At 35.6% G+C, this 25,416-nt stretch overlaps 1 protein-coding gene across 1 annotated transcript in view; it reads right to left on the bottom strand.

Annotated features, from left to right (window-relative positions):
* The window catches only part of LOC109095330 (BEN domain-containing protein 5-like), a 254,294-nt gene that overhangs the window by 23,016 nt on the left and 205,862 nt on the right, over positions 1–25,416 (bottom strand). Inside the window, exon 8 of the mRNA XM_042761912.1 lies at positions 5,322–5,361. Within this exon, the coding sequence (XP_042617846.1) occupies positions 5,322–5,361 (40 nt within the window). The remainder of the gene's footprint in view (positions 1–5,321; positions 5,362–25,416) is intronic.

Consider the following 25,416-nt stretch of genomic DNA (forward strand, 5'->3'; position numbering starts at 1 on the left):
AAACATGAAAAGGATTTAGTTAACCTGTAATATAATGTTGCATATATAGTCTAAAAACAACACATTGCTTCTTCAAATAACATCAGATATCAATTTTCCATGTGAATATGTCTATATATGTCAGTGGTATATACCTGAACAATAGGATCCAAATGTGTTTTTCTAGGTTCCAGTCAGATGCATTGATTCACTGCAAATCTATAAGGGCATCATGATGTTTGCAATGGAAACAATATCTGATAATTCATTAGTCCCTGGGGTTTCCATCAATATATTAATGTCTCAGGCCAAACCCCCCATTCTATATATGATGATTGGCTGAGCTCTCAAATGTGTGGGTCTTTGCAACAATGACTGACATTTTTATGAAACATAAATACAAAATCATTGCGGCTAATGGTCAACTTCGAAACAGAGATGCAGTTATTTAGCTTGGTACATTATGATTAATAAGTATTTTCACTGCTTTTTAGTCGTTTGTGAAGCAGCTTTCGGTAGCAACAAATAAAAACACAGATCCCAGTACACCTTTTGTCATTGATGAGTGATTCCCTGCTCTTGAAAAGCACCAGCTGCCTCTGGAGGAAATAACAAAAGGTCCTCCAACCTGAAATCTCACTCTTTTTACCCCCTTATGGATTTGCTGCACTTGGCAACAGCAGTGGCCCTGGTGACAACGAAACAATCATCGCTGTCTAGTCTGTCTCTGCAGAAAGCCCGATAAAACACTATTTAGATTTTTCCCACATATCTTCCCTTTTTTCACGCACACAAACACGCATACGTACAAATAGCAAGCCGTGAAAAGAGAAAGACAAGTTAATAGCAAACAGCACACTGCATTTTCATTTAGTATCTTTAGCGTGTTGTTTTGTTTTTCACACGGCAAACAGAAAAACCCATGGCTGATTATGTGAAGAAGGCGTGAAATTGTGATATTTGCATGGCTGTGGATATTAACTAGAGGCATTAGTTGCTGAAAAGCTTCAAGGCTGGGCTCCAGACATGTTTTTAAATAATGGTTTAATGATGCATATTTTACAAATATTTTCCAAGCCAGACTAGCGGCACACACCCTCTCTCTCTCTCTCTCTCCTCCAGACTACATTAACGCTCTTATTCTTTCTTCATTAACAGGCTCACAGCCCTTTCGCTATGCTCCTTTGTGTGCATTTGGAAAAAATCAACTGGAAAATAGACAGCATGAGGCAGCTGAACAGACGTTTTGGTTTCTCTATCTCTGTGTGGATTCTACCAACCGCTGTTCATTATTTATTATTTTTTCATTGTATTCGCTTTTAACCACCTTCCATCATTCAGTCACTGATCTGGATGTTAAGATGAAATGTCCACAGAGAAGTTTAAATGGGTTATGATCATTCCCAATCCTTTCTGTCCCATGATCTCTGTCTCTCTGTGCCAAGCCTAGTCCCTCTGCTCCATTAAAGGCAGATCTCACTGGTGCAGGTATTGGCCACTGAGAGGTGCAGCTGTCCAAGTTGGCGCTTCGGCCCAGAGTTGCTGTGGCCAGACACAAAAGCACAAACATCAGGGTGTCTGGCCACACGGCCCCAGTCCAGAGACCATCAGGCTCAGACCTGTTTTACTGCTGGATGCCATACAGACACCATCACAGAAATGGCCAAGGAAACATTCAGGGACACATTTGCTCAGGCAGGGCGGTGGAAGAGGCTGAGAAAGTGTTTTAAACATTTATATCAGAGGGGCACTGAGGCCAGTCACAGCAAAAGAAGGGATTCATTGAATATGTGACATTCTTAAGCATCAGGCAAACGCTCTTATGCAAAATACATTAACGCAATAGACCTTGAGTGACTGTGTGTGTTATGGTGGTAAAGAGTCACTGTAATGCAAAAGGCTTTGAATGATGTATTGCTGACAAAAGTTACAAATTCATTATCAACATAAAAAAAAAGTCTTTGGTACTTAATATTGGTTTTAAGTAACTAAATATCATTGAATTAGATTATTTTAACAAAATATCAAACCAAGTAGCATTTTTTTTAAACAGAGCATAATCTCACTTTTTTAGAAAAAAACACAACAAAAATGTTTGTCCAGTTTTAAAATATAGAATAATAAACACTATTGTTCAAAATGGAGACCAAAAAATATATATATAATATATTAATATATATATATATATATATATATATATATATATATATATATATATATATATATATATATATATATATATATATATATATATATATATAAAATCTATCTACACACACATACACGTCTATTTACTTATCTTATATTTGAATATATTTGCATCTTAAGAATATATTTATGTCTTTTATCTATGATTTATTTAGAGTAGAAACAGAGCATAATTCTAATTAGTATAAGTTTATATCATAATTAGTTCATTTTCATACTTTGAGTTGTCAGTGTAAACGTGTCAATAAAGGAGCAGCTGAACAGAACAACAGTATTCAAAAGCTGTTTTTCTCAAGACTTGGAACCTTTACAGGCTCTCATTATGGAGATCATTTACATATATCCACAGATGAAGACATGAGAGCATGTGTGAGCGTGTGTGTGTCTAGCACAGAACAAGAGCTCACAGCGTTTGAGGAGATCTAAAGGTTGTCTAATATCTGTTCTCAGAACAGTGAGCTTGCACATCTCTCCAAGTCTCATGAATGTAATTGACCTTTTTCCTGTAACGCATCTGAGATGGTGGCCATGGGGGGGCAGTGACACAGAGAATAAACACCAGCCAAGTTAATTGTCCAGCTACACAATAACGTAACGGAGACTGCAAGGGCATTCAAATCAATAGATCGACAATAGCCTTTCCGAAAAGATGGCTGAACTCAATTTTCTGGCCACGAACACCCTCTAAGCTCCAAACACTCTGCACCCCACTTAAGACCCCCATAACCCCAAGTCTATCACAGTGCCCAAACCTCCTCCACTGACAGTGAGATTTTTTTCCATTGTCTTCCTTTTTACTTTTTTTTTCTATTTTTTTTAATGTACAGCTAAATTGTGATTATATGTATGTTTTCTATTGTATTATTTTTTTGCCCACTATTTATCCATACACACAAATACATACATAAACACACATACATACACACACACACACACACACATATACACACATACATACATATATATATATATATATATATATATATATATATATATATATATATATATATATATATATATATATATATAAGAAGTGATCTATTTAGGTGATTTAGTGGGATTTTTTATATCTAAAATGCTATAAAAATATATGGTTTAAGTGTTAAAATTTCCTTTTGATATTGTTTCAGTGTTTGCCATTCAAAATCAAACCTGCAGTGATTGTCATAATACTTGATAAATAATGAATTGCAATAATAATTTTATTGCATTTATCCGCATACTGAATTGTTACTGGTCTCTTCTTTCTTGCATATATTTAACCATTTAGCTGTCTTTTCACTGGGAATATATATAATTCCCAGTGAAATATATAATAATATATATAATAATATATATATATTCTGTCAGCTGAGAAGAAATTTTATATATATATATATATATATATAATTTCTCCTCAGCTGACAGAAAACAAGATGCATATTGAATGTCACAATGGTGGCGAAAATAATTTCATTTACATAAAACCACATAGTAAAACCTTTACCAATTCTTTTCATGCCTGCCCAGCACTATTATTTTCTTCAACTGTAGTCCTTTCATCCTAGAATTCCTTCATCCCTTTTTTCATCCATGTACGTAGTGTTTAGTTTGCGTTCTTCATTGTTATGGGAACGCTGGGCGAGGCTAATCATTCTTTAGCTGTTCTGGCCTTAGAAAGGTCAGCTGTTTGAAATGTCAGGCTTCAATGGAGCCAAATTCACATTGTGCTGCTCAAGTGTCCAATTAAAGAAGGTCTGGCAGGGGTTGAGTGGGATGCACTCTTCACACAGGAGAGCTAATGAGGGGGCCAGGGCACCGAAACCCCCTTTGCACTGATCTACAGGGCCTTGACTACAGTGGCAGGTTCTGATCCGAGGGGTTGGCACATAGTGTACTCTGAAAAGACCTCCAAGGGCACCGGAATGGACACGGCTTGATCTCATTAAGGACTATGGATACATGTATGTTTATTTTTATCATCCCTCTCTCACATATACTCACATCTATGTAATATGTGCATAGGTCGGCGCGTCCTCTTGCTTTATCTGTCTCATTCGTCTAAGAATGCAAGCCGCTTTCCATAGAGCAGGAAAACAAGTTTCCGTCACATTCAGCGAGGACACACAGAGGTCAGAGGTCAACGTAGCTGCATTTACACATTGCACACAGAATCCTAATAAGCCGCCGGTCTGCATGCTTATAGAGGAAGACAGGGACAGATGAGCTCATTTACAGCAGTGATTCTTCATTTATAGCAACTAAAATACCCTGTTCACCTCATCAATAAGTCATTAGACCCATGGTGATCTAATACCGGTTTAGTAGTTGCTCTTTTAATGGTTAGTTTTAATAACTGCATTCGGGGAGTTCTAGATCAGCAAAAAGCGCAATGGCTCTCCAGAGCCCCTCTGCAGTCTGCTTTTGCACAATTGTTGAGTTTTTATGGAGAAAAAGTAGATTTTACTGCACGCTGAAATCAGCAGAATTACCCTCCCAAAATGGCAAGGGCTATAGAGTAAGCTGGGAAAAAAATTACTTTCGTTATATAACCCGAAACGAGGTAAGCTAAAAACCATGTTGCATCGTGCATGTCTTTTGTGAAGTTGTGAAGGTCAGCGGCACAGTCTTGTGTGGCTTTGGGTAACAGATGCTGAGCAAAGCTGGGAAAATTAGCCTACTCCACGTGCCTTACATAAACATTATTTTAATCAAAGTGTATTAGAGCAGCCAGATATTTTAGACATATGGGGGCTGCATCCTTCCTGGCTACCCCATCTGTCTCTCCCAGAGCTCTGAATGCAGTTTCAGCTTTCACCCAGATGCATTGAGAAAACATTCAGCTTCCCATAGAGACGCAGAAGTGCCGGCTGTACCTGCTGCTCTGGGACAAGCACGCCCGGGGTGCTACGACAGGATCGCGGAAATGCTGACAACTTGTGGGAAAAGGCCTCTTTTTGCAGGTTTTTGCTCTTGGGCTGCAGCTGATGGTTGTTGTGAAATGTAAAAGAAGTCACAAAGCCCCCACAACCAACCCATATGAACAAACAATCCTGTCCGTAAAGCCCCATTGTAAGTTTTCAATGATGTTGTATGGTGTGCTGTGCACTGAATAACAAACACACATCAACACAAACCAAACTGTGTGAACTCACCAGGGTTGGTGATGGTCAGAAGATCCAGCCTTCGTTGTTGCTGAAAAAGAAACAAAGAGACATCAGAGGTCTTCTGTCAGAAGGATAAAACAGATCCAGTCTGAGACATTTTTTTCTTTTTTTACCCAGAAATCAAAGTTTGTGCTGTCTGCCTGTTAAGCACATTTTGCTCTCTATCTCTCTCTGGAGAGATAAAAATGTGTTGTGCATTTTACATCAATTTTATGTAAATATATGTACATATACGGTGCATATATATCACTCTATGAAACAGAATCATTCTAATCTTACACTTCTCTTTAGGCCTATGCACAAGCAAAAAAAATTACTCCCAAAAAAAAGGGTCAATAGAAAAGGAGAGATATTTTACAATAATATCTTTCTCTTTTTTATCTGTACACCCTCTCTCTCTGTCTTTTTGGCTTGGTCTGATATTTCAATGATGTGTTTGTTTTTTTGTACATAATCCATTGCGTTTTGTGAGTTATGTATTCATGTGCTGCAGTAGATGCGGGTCGTTTCCTGGAGAGAGGGTGTGACAGAGGCTCACACAGGTCACACTCTCAGATCGATAAGTGCCCAATCAAAGACTGATGGTGTCCTCAATGGCATGCGAACACACATAACACACATACTGTGAGGGCAGGCAGCTCAAGAGCTGTACTTTAACTCTCTTGTGGTAAAAGTACTGCAGGTCCTTCTACATGAGAGCCACTACACACATAGTAGAGCAGAGAGCATACACTGATATCATTCACACATGCACACACACTCAGTTCTGCTTTTCAGTATCTGGTCCACTGATTTATATAATGACTGGATTGCTCATTGTGTTCTAAACTGCCATTCGGCGGTGAAGCCACCAGAAGTGTTCGATCAGCCATCTTACTATTCCCTACTGGCAGAGAGCATCATTGACTGACAGCCAAAACCTGAAACCCAAAATCTGAAGTGTATCAGTCACACAGGATTTGTTTTTAGGATATGTGCATGTAAATTAATTGCTACTTCAGATATTATCTGCAATTTTTATGGTCTTTTTGAGCAGAATAAGCGATATATTGAAATCGTTAAGGTGGGTGTCTGCTGCGCACTTGCCGACACAGGTAACTGATCCAACACAAAATATATTTCTTTGTGTACATAATTATGCCGGAAATATTAAACATGAATATATATCTGGTATTAGTATCAGAAATGGATTTGGATATACAATAAATATAACAATATAATCCTTTGTTAATATTGCTCTATATTGTATTGAAATTCAAAGTTTACCATGAATCATCTTGGAAATAAAGCTCACGTCTTTGAGTTCGTACTGTATGTCATCAGCATTATTTCTCTGAATGATTTTATGATACGTCTATTTTTTTTTTGTTATGATTGAGCAATATCTATTTCAGACTCTTCAAGATCGCGCAAATTCTGTGGCGTTTTGCATTTCAGTTTGCATAGGAGTTAAATTGTTTTGTTACGTATGTTTAATTAATTATTAATTTAACTGACGTTTAAATCATTAACTGCTTCAAAATGCATTCTGTTAACAAAATCATTGTTGAAACATTTGCTGTTAGTCTACTGTACGAATAAAAGCAATATAACAACATAATTACATAAACACCGTACAAGACGAATTAACATACACAAAGCATAAATCTATATTCAGATTTCGTGAGAAATTTGTCATTTGAAATCCATAGGTTGAGGATCTCGTCCATTTGATGTTTATCATGTTCATCTGATGTACTACTGTAATGTATATGAACATAACTTTTTAATAGGCAGGGGACATTTCCGACATTAAACAAATAATCATTTAAATACATAGGACGTTTGCGTTGTAAGAATGTACATGTATACTTCAGATATAATAATGCTCGTTAGGTGATGTTTTGTCATTAAAATAGTACAATTTCCTATTAATTCAATAGAATGTATGGGAATACTAGGGAATATCAATATGGTGGCGCGGTGACTTCACTTTTACGATGTCATGAGCAATCCAGTTCTCTATTATAGATCAGTGGTCTCAGGGCCTGAATCTCGTTTTGGAAAATGGGGGGGAATTCCCCCTTTAGGTGGCTTTTATGGGGGAGGATTTTTTAATTTGAGGGGGGAGTTTTTTTTAGACATATTTATAAACTACAATCATCCAACCTAAATGTTTCGTCACCCAGTGTATTTGTGTTTTACAATTTATAATGTTGTTGATTCATATATATATTGTGAGGAAGATACTTAAAAAACTTTTAAACTCTAAATTGAATTTATTTTAACTAAAAAAGACAAGTAAACAGTAGGGCTGTGCGATTAATCGAAATCGTCATAAAATCATGATTTGAGCGTGCGCGAATTCTAAATCGCTTTATAGCACGATTTTCCGTGGCCCCGACCTCCCACAGTATGAAATCCAATCCAATCAGAATGCAGCACGCCTAAATGGAGCGCAAGAACAGAACAGACTGGGGATATGTCTACGTAACTCCACGTTCACACACTGTCTGTGATGCGTATTTTTTCCGAGCCCATGTTAACTGATCAGAGCGTTCACACTGCATGCGGAAAAAGATGCGAAAGATGTGAACAAAAAAGATTAGAAATAGAAAGGTGCCAAAATAATTAATATCTAGCACATGAGCATAGTGAGAGTTGTGAGTGCACAGGACGCAGTTTGAGCGAGAGGAGACATGTTTTAAGTGCGCGCACTCTTTCCGGGAGAGAGCAGCGTGTATCTGAGCACGTGCATCTGGTTTTGTGACAGAGAAAAGGAAATCTGCATGCGAGCGGAGAGATTCGCACTCGTGCATTATTTTAATGTGCTTTCGCGTTACAATAATGTGCTCTCGCTGCTGCTTCTGCATCGCATACACATACTGTATATGCACTGCAAACGGAGTATGTGTGAACCTGTATAATGTATAACAAATATATTTCAACACCTGAGGCACACTACAATGAGCTCTATGACCAATGCTTGGCAAAAAAGAAAAAGAAAAATCCCTGAACACTGGATTTATTTATTTATTTATTTATTTATTTTGCCATATGTCTAGACATTTTGTAACACCTTAACGTTGCGATTATTTTGACTTATGTCTGTTCTAGAGACATGTTACAACTTTTTGATAAAGCTCTTATTGGTTTTCTTTTGGAAATATGTTTCAAATTCATACTGAATGCATTCATGACTGTAAAGCATGTCTGTGTCAAAATCATGATTAAAATCAAAATCGCAAAATTGATCAAAGAAATCGCGACAGGTTTTTTTGTCCATATCAATGTATAAATAAACATTAATGGCAGACTGCAGCAGGTTTATTAAGGTTGCTGTCTCTTTAAGACCTCATGCACGGATCAAACTGTTAGACATAAGTTTTGTTTCTTAACTGTTTACCAGGGCTCCAGACTGTGACCAAATGGTCAAAAGTTGCAAAAGAGTGACCAGTTTGAAGAATGAGTCTGGAGCCCTGGTTTACATTTACTTAATAGCCTGTATACCGACAGTGTTTAGTATAAATCGAGACAGTGTTTAGTATAAATACTCATCAAGATGGGCATTTTGACATATTTTTGTATGTATTTGCCCGTTTACGCGCAATAAGGAGTATGCTCTCAGATGCGTCTCTATGTGCACACGCTTTGGGTGTGAGGAGGGTCACAGAAAGGGTCTCACAGTCAAAGAGCGCGCAAGTACTGAATTGAGCACTTGAATGTTTAAAATGGTATGACTCAAAAGCATGTGCAAATGATACATTCCGTCATCTGTCGCGAGAGTCTTTCACATTGAAATATTTGCAAGAATTTCCCGCATTACAAGCGCGGAAACTGTAGGAATCAGTAGAATTGTGTGATCCCCACAATCCTGCACCAAAATTCAAGCTCTGGGTCTGGTAATTTCCTGATGATTAACAATTATCCAGTTAATTGTTCCAATAACTTGGTTTTGATTTCATAAAATGTTCCTTGTTTTTGGTGGCTTTCTGAGAAGCAAAGTCTAAAAATATAAAAGAGCATTAGTGAATCAGTTTTAATGAGTCACTATGTGTTTGTAATGTATGTGGAGTTTTGAATTGAGCTTGTTAGCAATACATTAAGCATTTAGCAATACATCTTTTATTGAGACATCTGACTTGTATATGATGTACATCTTCTATCTGCTAAAAATGATTCAGAAAACAGTATAAATAATGCATAAAATATGCTGGCACCTGTAAAAAAAAATGTGTTAATGTGTTGTTTATGTGATAATTGGAAGATATGAGTTGTGACTCATAGGTGCTAACTCTCACAGAGCATTTTCTTTAACAAAGTAATAAAAAGCTCTTTTAAAGTGTGCATATATTGTAATATAATACTAGTTGACGTTAAAGAGTAATTGCAGAAGGCTTTGTTTTGACAAACTCCTGGAATGATGTCTATTATTTTATTTTTCAGATCGCCCCCTGCTGGTGAAAGAGACACATACAACATAATTCAGCTCATTTTCTGAGCTGATCCTAATAACAGGGAAAGTAAAACTGAAGAGATGCATTGCATTACACTAAAACATACATTCATATTTAAGATCATTTCAATACAAAGGTTTGTTTTGCATTTTAAACACTAGTTAACTTGCAATATATGTGCATATATTTACATATCAGAGTCATGGGATCAGAAAGTCAATATCACTGCTCTAAAACGTTTTTTACTGCCTACATAGGCTGCAAGTGAATTGAAACCACCATACAAATGGCACAACTGTCACAAAGCGCACAAGATTTACAAATGATACAGTTTGATTGTTACTTTGTTTATAAACAAATTCTTTACTGGTAAGCATAAAAAATTGGTTGACCATATGTCCTCTTTCTCTCGCCAGTACCAGTCCAGGATTTCGAAATTACCTAAAATCACTGGTTCTGGCTTTGTTTTCCTATTGATGTGTTCTTATACATTATATGTACCATTATTTGCATAACACCACAATTGGTTGATTATGTACAATTCCTGAATGCTATTGGTCAAACTACTTTTCAGTCATTACTTTTAGCAAGTATGAAAACAATAGGAAAACAAAGTCAAAACCAAGATATTTTAGGCAATTTAGAAATCCTGGCCAGAACATATCTGGAAAAAAGAGGATGTGTGGTCACCCTATACAAAAAAATACACAGTGCACACAAACAAATACTGGATACTTTTGTCAAAATTTATTTTTAGAAAAGACTTTAAAATTTTTTTAAATAAAATTGTACAGTATTGAATGAAATAGGTATAAATTAAGTATATTTATTGTTATTATTATTTTTTAATCAATGTCTTAGAATTGGCTGCTGTCTTGGAACTTAGAATTTGGCCAAAATGTTTATGAATTTGGCCAAACCATGTTTATGATGCCTTAAAATGCTTTCTAAGTAGGCAGCTCACTTGGTTTCAGAACACAATTAATGTTAGTCTTTATGAAATGATCCATGACAGAGAGCAGCAACACTACAATCTACCTTTTCCCAAGAGCCCGAGACAAGAGCAGTTGAATTATTTGGCATTGGTTTTGCACTATTACCACCTGGAAAGCAGGCGGTAAAGGGCATTTTATTTTTTAAGGAGATGATTTGCGCTGAACCAGGCGCTTATACAATGCAACTATACAGTGCTAGGTGCAATTCTATGTGAATACTTCCGTTGACAGTTCAAACCAGTTGAGAGCTTCCTTTCTTCTATGCCAATTAGAGGCTCTGAAAAAGGCCAGTTGCTCCATTCCTTTGATCTGACCTTTGTTAGTTTTGCTTGGCCTTGTTGGTACAGATCTAGCATTTCAGACTGAAACGCCAAGTGGAAACAGCCAGTGGCTGCTTTATTGTATCTGTCTGACCATTGACATGAGCCTTCACTTACATTTACATTTATGCAAATACATATTACATTTATTTACATTTTTATCCAAAGTGACTTACAGTGCATTCAGGCTATATTTTTTTTTTTTTTTTTTTTTTTTTACCAGTATGTGTGTTCCCTGGGAATTGAACCCAGAACCTTTTGCGCTGCTAACGCAATGTTCTACCACTGAGCCACAGGAACATTGTATTTCACTAATATCACTCTTAGCCTTGTACTTCCGCATTGAATTCCATCAGTTACAGCTTCAAGCAGTGCATTCTTTCCTGCTAATCTTGTGAATTGACAGCTGACTCCTGATTTCTTATGATAAAGTCGAGACAAGATGTTTAAAACACTATTTTGCTCATAGTCGTTACATTTACATACAGTAATCTGTTATTAATCCAACTGATAGCTCAGTCAGAACTAAAAGCCTGCTTGTAAAAACCTCACTTGATTTAATTAGGCATGATCTATATTGTTGATGTGGGTTTGAACATTTAGAGAATTTCTTCTTAAGTCCACAAGGCCATAGATGGTCATAAACTGATATTTTCTCCAGATTACACAGTTTTGTGTAAAATAAGCGGTACAAGTGTCACTGTCTACATGGATAAGGTACTTAGTGTTTTCCAGGAACAGGGTAAAAGGAAAGATAGAGACACACACACAGAGAGAGAGAGAGAGACAGAGAATCACATTAGGAGAGGCAATCCTAGGCATGAAAATAGGATTGTATTAATCTTTATCAAAGAGTGCCAAGGAATCCCCTCAGAACAGTGTCAGTCTGCATAGGAGTACACAGTGGGTGTCCCGGGTCTCACTGGAGTCAAAATGCTTTCTATATTCTGAATGGAACACAATATCTATTCTATTTCAACACCAAAGACACAGCCACAGGTGAACGAGATGGGAAGAGAGATGGTGACTGGTGCCGAAAGTCAGAGATCTGGGAGTCCGGGGCTCAGACACAGGCTGTGACAGGGGAGGCCTACTCACCTCAACAGATGCTGGGGTGAGAGCACTTCGCCCTATGTCAAAAAACCCAATGCACTCTGTCCAATTACCAAAGCCACAACCAAGGCCTCTCAAAACACACACACACACACACACACACACACACACACACACACACACACACACACACACACACACACACACACACACACACACACACACACACACACACACACACACACACACACACACACACACACACACACACACAATCTAAATGAGGATGAATTGTAAAGAGATCAATTATTTTCATATAACAACAAAGATAACTACAGACTGTCCCTTTATATATATATATATATATATATATATATATATATATATATATATATATATATATATATATATATATATATATATATATATATATATATATATATCACAATATTAAATGTTTTCCTGTATTTTTGATAAAATAAATGCAGCCTTGATTAGCATAAGAAACTTCTGTAAGAAAATTTCTAAATCGTTTCTGATCCCAAACTTTCGACTGGTAGTGTGTGTGTGTGTGTGTGTGTGTGTGTGTATATATGTGTATATAGTATATATAAAGTAACATATTAATGTACTTTATTTTGACTCATTTTTCTTTCTTTTTGACTTTATGCAGTCTTAAAATAAAAAAAGTTATATTTATTAATTTTACTTTACTTTAATTTATTATTACTATATTGTAATTTTTGTAATTTTAGATATTTTTAAATTAATAATTAAATATAACATTTTATAAAATGTATTATTGTCCCCCAAAGTTTAATAATAAAATATCTAAAAATTAACATGTATTAACTGTTATATTCTAAGCAATTGAAGTAGTATATGACTTACAAATTAAATGTATACTAAAATTAATAAATATAATATTTTTTATTGTAGTAATACAAAACGTTTTTTTCATTATTGTAAGTTTTTTGTTGATGTCATAGTTTGTACCCGTACAAGCAGACATTTTTCACACTGACACCTTGACACTGTTTTATTTTGAACAAACTAACGAAACTCCTGCTGAAACTTTTCCTCCCTCGCTTGACCTACATTCAGTCCAAAACTGCAAATAGGCCAGACATCCCAAACTTTCCTCTTAAAATGTCATTAATCTTATCAGGGGCATCCGTACCTTTTCAAAAGAGTCTTAATCTGTGCAAGGTGCAAAACTGCACGACTGCAATTAAGAGGGCTGGCCATCAGACAGACCAAAAAAAAAAAAAAAAAAAAAATCCTTAATTTACTGGACCTTTCTTCTCATAACTGAATTAAATATTCATTTGCAATATTTCCTCCTGAATTTACTCTTCTTATTTGCAGATGATTATCATGGGTGGGGTACGATAGAGGCATTATTGAAAAATACACCCAACAATTTGAGTCTCATTTCGCATGCATGCAAGGTCAATATAATGAGATTAACTTGAGCTGCCCCAGTTAAAAATACTTTTGGCGACTGAAGGCTAAATTATTTGACTTAAAATATCAGATACACAGTAAAGAAAAAGTTAAATTAGCAATTTAGGGAGAAGCGAGGCAGACTTTATACGTTTACTCAGGGATAAACTTGTTCTGTGCCATAAACTAGCTGATGGTTGGGATATGTCATGAATTATAGACCCCAGAGGATGTTCCTCCCTCTATAAACACACACATGCACAGCCCAGTGGTGATGAGGTAAGGCAGATTAACGCTGGACTACCATCTGCCATAGTCCCAGCAGCAGGAGTCATCGTCATTGGCATCAGTCCCCAAGGACCCCTCTGTCTGACGCCAACCTTCCCATAAAGAGGAAAAGAAGAGGAAAAAGAGACAGATGCGAGTGAGTCAACAATCTGACTAACCTCATCTTAGAGAGGGAAACACTCCTGTGTAGGTGAGTCATCAGTGACCAAAACACATACATTCACTTCTTTAGTCTCTCGCTTCCCTCTTTTATAGCACAAATCTGAGGGATGAGCTCACGATGAGGTCATCTTCCCCTGGGTCTCTTGCTTCACTGAGCACTTACTGTCAGATTCACTGTAACCCTCTTCATCATGCTCTGAATATGGGATGCTTTGTCAGGTAAAATGCCTCATTGTGTAGCAAAAATTCAAAGCAAAAGATCCAATGTATTTCAAAACTCTTCATTAGGCCAATTACAGATATATGGCCAATTATAATATTAGCTTATAATCAGTGTTAGGTGTAACACGTTACTGTAATTAAATTACTTATCCACTGATAAAAGTAAAGTAAGGGATTACTGTTTATTTTTAGGTAATTTAATTACAGTTACTTATAAAATATTTGCGTTACAGTTCTAAAATCAATATTGAATTTGAAATTTAAATGTATCGTCTAAAGGTAGAACTGAATAAGGCTTAAGCCTAGTCCCAGACTAAAATACATTTCTGAGCTGTTTTAACTGAAAAAATCTTGCACTGACATACCTTAAAATGTCAGTTCCATTGTTTTATTTCAAGATTTACCAGAAATGTTTTCTTCTGGCACATTTATAAAAGTTACAAAAAACTTTACTTTTCTTAAGCTTTTTTGCTATTCTGATATATTGCAGAGTAATTCTATTTGTTAACTAAAGGAGGTTAATTTTTTTATTTATTTAAAATGCTTAAGTATTACAGCTGTTTTAAAGCTAAAAGGCTAAACAATATTTCATGTTTAACTCAAACTAAAAGAATTAAGGGTTTAATTTCTATGCATCAATGTTTATAAGGATTTTATGAAGTAATTAACGAATAGTTAAGTTATTTATTGAGTAATTAAGTTACTTTTCAGACAGAGTAATTAGAAAAGTATTTTAAATACAATATTGATGATGTAATTAGTAATTAATTACTTTTTTAAAGTAACCCAACACTGCTTAATAGAGCTGCAGGCCAGGCCAATCAGTTGGCTGATTTGTGAGATTTTGATCTATATATATAGATCAATATATATATATATATATATATATATATATATATATATATATTTATTTATATATATATCAATATATATATATATTATATATATATATCTATATATATATATATATATATATATATATATATATATATATTATTTTTATTTTTTTGTCATTTATATAGAAAATTAATATGTATTCATATTTGGCAAAATAAAATACAAATATTTACAAACATAAACACTATAAACATGTATTTTTGTCCCCCTCTTTCCACAACAAATCCTTTAAAACGTCTCAGATGACTGTAAAAAATGTGACATATATTCTGAAAAATAATATATCTATCTACACACACACACACACACACACACACACACACACACACACACACACACACACACATTGTATATTTTGCTAAATTCATATTTTGCTATAAAAATGTTAATAAAAATGATATAAATTTCCATATAAATACATTTATACATTATTTGGCAACATCAGAAATTTGCTTAAAAAAAGGCAGCAATATTTTGACCATTGGCTACCCAGTATCTAAATATCCGCATTAGTTACTGAAAAAGCAGTATCAGTCAACCACTAATATCAACAATAATTCACGTTGGATAAAATACATTTGTCAAGCACTGAATTAAAACATTCTATATCATGTATGCATTCTTATCTTGCCATTACAAAGGAAAGCTCTATTCTGTTCCTGTTTGGAGAGTGAAATGGACTGTCTGCTGGGATTACTCTATTGCGTGACCAGGACAGCCTTGGTTTTAAAAATACAGCACAACAAATAAAAGATTCATTTCTTAGGAGAGCACCTGCTCCCCTCAGATTTGAAACATCTTGCTGCCCACCTGCAGCAGGACTGCAGCCCAGACCAGAGAAATCTAATCACCCCACAGTCAACTCTGCATCCAACCTATTCAGCACTTAAAAGCCATGATTGAATTTCATCTTGATGCCATTAAATATTTATAAAGGCCAATTAGAAGGGCAGCTCTTGCTGGCGGTAAAGACTCCTCTCAATCCATTCCTGTGCTCTATCAGGTCCTGCCTCTGAAAGATCGCCCTTAAAGGCCACAAGACCAAACTCTTCCTATGCTCAACTGGACTGAAGTATGCATGTCAAATGAGAAGTAAATGTGTCTAAATCCTGAAGGAGCAGATATGAATTGATCCTAGCAACTAACATGTAACAGATGAGACTAATGGAAGGCAGAAATGACATCATACTGGAATAAAAGTAGACAACATCATGCTCTATAAGGAGCGGAGCGTCTTGGGCCAAAGTCTTGGAAGACAATTCATCCCCTGCGGGACGTTCTGTTGTGAGATAAATGGAGCATCAAAGTGAGTTAAGTGTGAATAGACGCTAGAGGAGAGACAGAGGATGAGAGGATGGACAGGTGGATGAAGAGAGAGTGAGAGAATAGGGGGTTGAAAAAAACAGCATAATCATTTCTGATGCTATAATTAGATTTATAGCTTCAGGAAGGGGCTGATATCAATCTGTGCGGGGATGTCAGGAGTCTGTATATAGCTTGAGTATGTTTTGTTAAGCCTGCATACAGTACTTGAAGAGACATAGGGCCAGATTTACTAAACGGGAAATTAGCATGAGAGTGCAGTCCCTTAAAAGTGCCGATGGGAGTGGAAAGTTCTGCAGGTGATCTACTGGCAATGCGTAAATTAAAGAACACAGACAGGGCATTTCCATAATGACCAATGCCATCTACCAAGAGCAGTGCAAATTAGCATAGTGTTGCAAACAAGCAGAGGCGATGATGATCAGGTGCAGGTAAGTAACAACACAGGAGCAAAAAGACATGCTTTTTTGAGGTGTTAAATAATGGTGCAAATACTAGTAAACTGACTTTGAATGATTTATTTAAATACTCTCCTCCTATAAAATTTGCATCTGGAAGGGAAACTACTACAAAAATGTGTCCATGCCGTTTCACTTTGTGACTTTAGTACTGTAGATCCTGACAGTAATTTTCCTAACACCAAAAGAGGGTTTGTGCTGGCTGTTAGTAAGTCTGGCGCTAACAGTGTATTGCATTCAGAAGTGACCAGGACTGTGACCTGCTCTGGAAGGCAGCGCATTTCAGCACTCTGAAGGGTGCAGGACATCACCATCATAATATGTTCTGCTTGGTACAAGAAGCTAGTGGCCAAACACATACATTACTGCCACTTGTTTATTTTATTTTATTTTATTTTTACTTGGACTGTTACCTTGGCAACATAGCAGCAAAACTCTTGTACATAGCTTCTTTTTGTTGTGACAGATGAAACTAGTGCATGAAATATCGATTTTCTGTGTCTTGTTTAATTTGAATGATTACTGTAGGTGGATCTAAACTACAGCTGAAAAGGTTTGAGGTCAGTAATGTGTACTTTTATACAGCTAGAATGCATCAAAAGTGACAGCATCAAATGAACAACATTTATTTGAAATATAACCTTTTTGTAACATTATAAATATATTATAATGTTATAATGTTACATTTATAATGTTACAAAAAAGGTTCTATTTCAAATAAATGTTGTTCTTTTGAACTGTCTATTCATCAAATATTTTTTTATTTTGAATTGTTTTTTTATAAAATGGTAATGATAAGGGATTTTTATTTTGCATTTTATAAGTATATTAGAATGATTTCTAAAGGATCATGTGACACTGAAGACTGGAGTAATGGCTGCTGAAAATTCAGCTTTGCCATCACAAGAATAAACTGCATTTTAAAATACATTAAAATAGAAAACAGTTATTATTGCTAATTAAATAAATGCAGCCTTGGTGAAAATACAGTAAATACAGTGGCTAACTTCTAAATATTAGGCATAAATTCTTGAGACTATTTTATTTTTGTTTAGTGATTTATTTATAAAATGTATTTAATTTTTGGCGTACATCAAATGATACCCAATGTTTTTACATTGGCCATACTGAGCTCTTTTTATCTTTTAATCTTTTTTGTTTAAATGAGGCTGTAAATAATATTCTCTTCCCAAAGTGCCATTTTTAAGGCTATAAAGATGTTTAAATACATGAAAATGTCTAGCATATCTAAAACACACAGGATGCCCATTTGAACTCCAACCCTACTGTCCTCTCTCACCCCAGACTCCAACCAACCCTCTCTAGATGAGGTGCCACACGGGCGACACGCATGATCTGATATTTACAGAGATGTGAGATCAATGACCTCCCGCCAGCGCTGAGAGGAGCCGACACGCTCAGCTGTGTAATCCTGCCCAACACAACACACTGCTACAGGGACTGCTGTGGGACAATTTCACATCACATGTTATAACCTCGGCTTATGAGAAGGTCGATTGTACTTACAAATGATCTAAAAAGGCTGAAAGTTACGGTGACCCTCCTGAGACATTCACAGAGCGTGCGTGCTGTAATTTTCGACTTCAAAAGTCTCTTTTGTTGCGCTTCAGAAAAAAGCACCTTTCTGATGCATCTGTTGCTATGATACCAGATGATGGAAACCCTGTTGTGCCAACAGTACAGCATTAGAATGAAAAAATGATTGCTCAAAAAGCTTTATGATTCATAACTCTGATTAACAAAAGAAACTGATCTAACTAAATTGATTTTGAGCAGCCAGGATAATCTGCTGGAGTACATCGGTTACTACATTATCGCCAGTCTTCTCTGACTGAAAAGTCATTTTGGGGAAATTGGATTTAGTAGAGCATCTATTGTATGTCCCAGACAGCAGAGCAAAAAACACAGGCTCTGCTCCAAAACTTACTTTGCTGTCTACCGCATACATAGGCATCATCCTAATCGAGATGGAATCACACAAGTGACTCTACACAAGTAGAAGCTCATATAAAAACAGTAGACACAAATACTAGTTAAAGTTGTTAAATGAAATATATTTAGAATTTACATTTTTCTCAGTTTAGTCTACCATGAAGCAGACTATATTGATCGTTTCAGAGTGACCCATCAGAGAACTAGATGACATGTGGAGGGCCACAGTTATTTTCTAATCTGATTACTACAAATCTTTAAAAAACTCAACAGAGAAAAGCATTCAGGTTTATGTGACGCGCACTAATGAAACATGCACAATAACAAAAATTAAGATGTGAATGATTGGCCTACGTAGTTACTGTAACACACATTCTTGTGTTAACAAAACTCAGTATACAAGAGCGAGACGGCGCTCCTGTGAAATATCTGCTTTATTAAATGAAATGCGTTACTTATTCAGAAGCTCCTTAAAAGCACATTGACTGTTTAACTAACTCAAATTAACTTGCTCAGCAAGATTCTCTTTAAACTGTCATGACAGTATTTGACCCAAAAGAGAAAACTGAGCCTATGTTTTCCTCTTACTGTAAGTTAATGGGGAAAATTTGATAGTTTACTCAAAAATATTATTAATTCTGTCATTTTTCCACCACTATATGACTTAAAGGGTTATTTCATTAATTACTCACCCTCATGTCGTTTCAAACCCATAAGTCCTTCATTCATTTTCGGAACACAAATTTAGATATTTTTGATGAAATCCGAGAGCTCTCTGACCCTGTATAGAGAGCAACACAACTACCATGTTCAAGGCCCAGAAAGGTAGTAAGGATAAAACAGTCCATGTGACATCAGTGGCTCAACCTTAATTTTATGAAGCTACAAGAATATTTTTTGTGTGCAAAGAAAACAAAAACAATGACTTTATTCATCAATTTATTTTTTGTTTTCTATGTTGCTGTCTATGGAGAGGCAGAAAGCTCTCGGATTTCAATAAAAATATCTTAATTTGTTCTCCAAAGATGAACGAAGGACTTATGGGTTTGGAACGACATGAGGGTGAGCAATTAATGACAGAATTTACTAACCCTTTAATTTCTTTTGCAAAACAAATACACACATACAAAAGATATAAACTACATAAGATCCCACTGACATTCATTGCATGGACCAAAAAAAAAAAAAAAAAAACGTATTCAAAATATATTTTGTGTTCCGCAGACAAAATAAAGTCATACACAATCATTATATGAACAGAATTAGTTTAACATTAGACACCTTGTCCAAGAACCAACAAGAACATCAAATAAACTAATTATAATGCATTATTTTTCAGCTAATTCATTAAAAATGGTAGCAATAAAATCAAGCTGAGGGAGTACTGTAATATTTGAATGGCAATCATACATATCCATGTGTGTTTGTGTGTTGCAGAGATTAAAGGAGCCACTCTGGCCAGAGCTCATGGGTGTCTGAATGACTATTTCTCTCTCTAAATGGCATTTTAAAGCCATAGAAAAGGAGAAAGCATTGTAGGAAATCATTATCCCTGACAACCGTCACTAAAGGCGGAAAATGTTTTGGATTTATGGTGACAGGATTTGTCTGAGTTATCAATCTGTCCCGCTGGCATTGAGAACATCTCACAGAGTAAAGCAAGTTAAACATGGTGCTGTGTGCAAGAGGAATGCTAACCGCAGCTAATGACACTGTAAGGGCAAAATCACAGATTTTTGGACATCTACGAAGCCGATTTGGTTTCATAAAAGATTTTCACAACCCAAAGGCATGTCAGTTCATTAGATAAGGTTTTCTTTTAAACAAGTAGAAAAGGATGACCTATTTCATGTTTAATACCAATATGAATGACATCTGCTGTATCTCTGGATAATGCAAAACCATGGGGATTCAACATGCATTGAGACGGAAAAGAAAGGAAGCTGAAAAGTTACATTTTGTGTCTTCTGCTGCGAGAGATAAGACAGAAAATGACAGCCTATATGTTCCATGTAAAGGCGATGAGGTAAAAACTGATAAGACGACGTGACAGAGCAACAGATGCTGTTAGACTGATACAGACTTTTTAATACCTGGATTATAATGTATGTGCACACACACACACAAAGTAATAGGGATTCTAGATTAACAAGATAATAATAAAGTCATAAAAACAGAGCTAAATTTTAGTGGCCACAATATTATGATTTATATGTGTACTCCATAAACAGAAGGATAAAATGAAGTGATATTTTATTCTGACAACAAAGAGAAGTCTTTGGTTTGTCCTATCAAAAACATTATTTCATCAAGAATAAAAAAAAAAAGTTTCATTTCACAACTGAAATCCATTGAGTATAAAGTTATTATTGAAAGAAAGATCAGTTAATGAACAGCCCAGGGCTCAATATTAAAGATTTTTCTCTTAGATTCATTTGGCCAGCTGATATTTTTATTGGTCTCACCACAAAAAAGAGAAATATTTTTTTTAGTGATGTTTTATATATATATATTTAATAAACAGTTTTGTTTTTTTAGTTTTCTTTACAAAAAGGTAAAACAAACACTTTATTATGTTTTAAAGCTGCAATAATACCTGCCTTCCTGGAAAATATCTATACCAACAACACAAACCAAACTCAAAGAATCAAAAAGTATATTTTCAACATTATTTTATAATGTAACCATATTAAAACTGCATATATTGCATTTTATATTACTTTATATTGCATTCATTTTCTATACCACAACAAAATACTAGAAGTCAATACTAAAATTTCATTCCATACCATAATATGCATAATTGCCATAGGAATCAGAATTTATCTGAATAGGAGATAGCATTATGACCCAACAAACATGTCAACTTCAGTTTTAAACACACAGATAGTCTAACTTGGTTAGTTCTGCCTATCAAACTGTTGTATGAAACATAGGAAGTGTGAAATGGCTCAGACAACTGCCTGTGTATTATGTTCCATAAAATAATTGACCGGCAGTCATACACATTGAAGCCATGAGCACTCACACTGCATTTGGAGTGGAAACATATCCATTCTTAGGTCAGTGAGCACACACTGCAATACTGAGCAAAATATTTTTTGTGCCATTTCTGTGCAAAACAAATGGACTTGTGAACACAGACCAACATAGAGGTGAAATATGTATGCTTTTTGATTGAAAAAATTTTTTTTTAGAAACTCTTTCCATTTACATGATGTAGTTAATATCTTTAAAAGGTGGCCTACTTTTCAGGCAAGTCAGGAAAAAAACTCCTTGTTCTATAATGCAAGGCCATGTACTAAAAAAAACCTAATTCATGCTCTTGAGAAACTTCACAAGCTTCATAAAGCTTCTTTCAGTAGCACTTCATTAGATCCTTCACATATTTAAGGCCCAGTGTCGAGGAAAACCTACCGACACTCTGATAAAAAGGGTTACAGCATGACAACAACAGATGTATGATCTCTAAACTACTTTTTATAATGATGCTTGAAACTGAAAACAACTTCTTTTATTATAATGCGCAACTGTGATTTAAATACAACTTTAAGGAAGATGCTTAAAAAAAAAAAACTTATCCACCCACACCCATAACAAAGTACAGTACTGGCATATGTGCACAGTATTTTCTTATTTAATACTTATTTAAATTCAGTATTTAAATGTTTTAATAATATGTTATGAATGTGAAAGTGTAACCAGAGAGTGAGAGAAAGACAGCAAGAGGCATAGAATGTAATGGATGTTTGGCAACCTTGGAAGAGACCGATTCACACCAATGGGGATTTCTACAGAAGCCTGAAAAGAGTGAAAATTAGTTTTTAGGTTGTCTAAAGATAGGTACTACTGAGAATACAGTGATATAATGATCAGCTGTAAAAGTCACTGTTTGAATTCCCTGTGCACCAGCCCTAGCGATCTCACGTTACATGTATGCAAACGCACAACATACAGACCCTCGACACGCTCGCCTCCCCCACCCCACATAAAACCTGCAAGAAAGCTGTAATTTGACGCATCTCTAATCACCTCAGCTGCATCCAGAGAGCTTTGCACCTTAATTCTGCATGCTTTTTAATTTGTTTTCACAGCAGTTTGAGCAAATTTAATTTGTTAATTAAAGCCGAAAAATGAAATGCTGAACATTATTGAAAAGATGCTAATTGTGTTAGTGTGGAGATTGGGAAAGGGGGGGTGGGGTGGGAGGGGGGTGTTGGGGGTTGTGTGCGGGATACGTGGGGTGGTAAGGGCTCAGGAGTATCAATAGCTAGACAAATCATATTAAAGGAGAACACAGGCACCTGTCACAACTGGCAGGTCATCAGCACATACATACATACATACCTATACGAGTGACTCCAGCCACAACGCCACATGTATTCAAAATATCTATATTATATATCTTTATATCTTTTATATATTTACATATATTTTATATTTATCTTTATATTAAATAAATGCAAATATATAACTGCATATATTATAAAATGTATAATCAACTAAGTGTAGCAAAATTTATAAATGAAGACAATACAAAGTCAAATTTTATTTAAAAATGTAGTACACACACACACACACACACACACACACACACACACACACCATCTGAAAAGTTGTCTCTGGTGAAATAAATGAAATATTTATAAAATAAATGGAAATAGAATATGTATATAATTGTATATAATATACAATGTATAATTAACATGAACAGAATTTAAACCAATGAATAAATTATTAATTATAATCATTAATAACATTAATAATAAGATTATTAACAGACACACACACACAGTATATTACAGCATCTGAAAAGTCTTCTGTTATCATAACGGACACAAGGTGTATAAGCAAAGTCTATGGGTGATATTATCTTTCCTGGTGAGTACCATAACCCCACTCTGAAGAAAGGGTCATTGGCTTTATGATTATTGGCTTTCATGATTATCCGTCCTACTGCTTAATTTTGCAGTTTAGTGGTAATATGCATAAATCCTTAAACAGCTCATTTGCTTTGTGAGATACAGTAGAGCCCCTTAACCAGGCACTGTTACTAACAAGAGGAATCCCCTCAGTCACAGGGGGTTTAGAGAGCAAGGCTACAATGAGAGGAGAGGAGTGTTAATGGCATTGCAGCGTGTGTCTGTGTGTGTCCTTGCAAAGGCATAGTCGTGCATAACCGTCCGCAGCTCTTAAATGACCCGGGTGAATATGAAGCTAATTACTGACAATCCTGGACTATACTGCACTTCCACTCCCATTCAGCTTGATATTGACTATGCAGCTCCCACCACAACATCCCCAGTCTTTACTGCAGAATCTCTCGACCAGTACAGCGAGAAACAGGAAAAAAGGAAAGAGAAAGAAAGGCAAAGAGACGTTAAGAATGACGAACAGAGGTGATAATAAAAGTGTACAAGTGGACGTAAAGCATTAACTGTTGGAGTATTATGGACAGTGCTCTTTTATGGCTCTTTTACTGGCTGAGCTTGACTGTGATTTGTCACCTTGTCATAGCCAAAGACAGCAAAGGCACACTTACAGGAGACAGGAGCATACTGAGAAAAGTACTGTGCACACCAAAATTACAATGTATACATAAATACATAGCATGGGCAGTTATTGTGGATTCTAGATGTGAATAAAACATGTCTTGTCAATCAGAATGCACAAAAGGTGATCATGTGAATGTCAAGCACACATTTAGACCAGCAGTATACATGCAGTCCTATGAGTTTTTGTGTGTGGGTACAAACCTACAAAATAGTATAACACTGATGACTGTCCACTGCAAATAATGGATAATGTACTTCTTGCATTAATATGAACTCTATGGAAAGTGGCTATAATACAAATAAACTATTATAACAACTAGCCAAACTAGACCAACAGAGCTATTGATCTACACACAGAAATTTAATCTTTGCAAAATTTATTCAAATGAACTCTGACTTATTAGCATGGATATCTAAAATAGTCAAAAAAAAAAAAAAAAAAAACACATTTTCACAAATAAACCATTCAGACCTACATTTTATCTAAAAGTTTGGATGATGGTTTGCACTGGATGCCTGTCTGTTTTTGTTGTTGTTTTTGTATTCTAACAAATAAAATGACCAAGCTTCTCCTGGGGGGAGGTGGGGGGATTAGCAAACACTGGATGCCTGTCTGTTTTTGTTGTTGTTTTTGTATTGTAAAGAATGGTTTTTTTGTGCTGAAATTGTAGGTTTGGTGAGAAAGGAGCTGATGCCACTTCTTCATCGGAAATTGTTTTGATCGTGTGGCTGTTACCTACAAGAACAGACTAATGCAGCTCATTTTAGAACTTAGTCAGGGTAGATGGCATATTTAATTCTATGACATTGTGAGTGACAGACCTGTGTCTGTTCAGTGGGTTGTACTGTTATGTACCTTTTTGTATCAATTGTTCAGCCAATAAAATACACCTTTTAACAAAAACTTGATTAATGAAAACAGACCATGACAAATGACAAGTACGTCTAACCCTCACATGTCACTATGTCAAATAA

The sequence above is a fragment of the Cyprinus carpio genome, chromosome A8 (assembly GCF_018340385.1).
Source record: "Cyprinus carpio isolate SPL01 chromosome A8, ASM1834038v1, whole genome shotgun sequence".
NCBI lineage: Eukaryota > Metazoa > Chordata > Actinopteri > Cypriniformes > Cyprinidae > Cyprinus > Cyprinus carpio.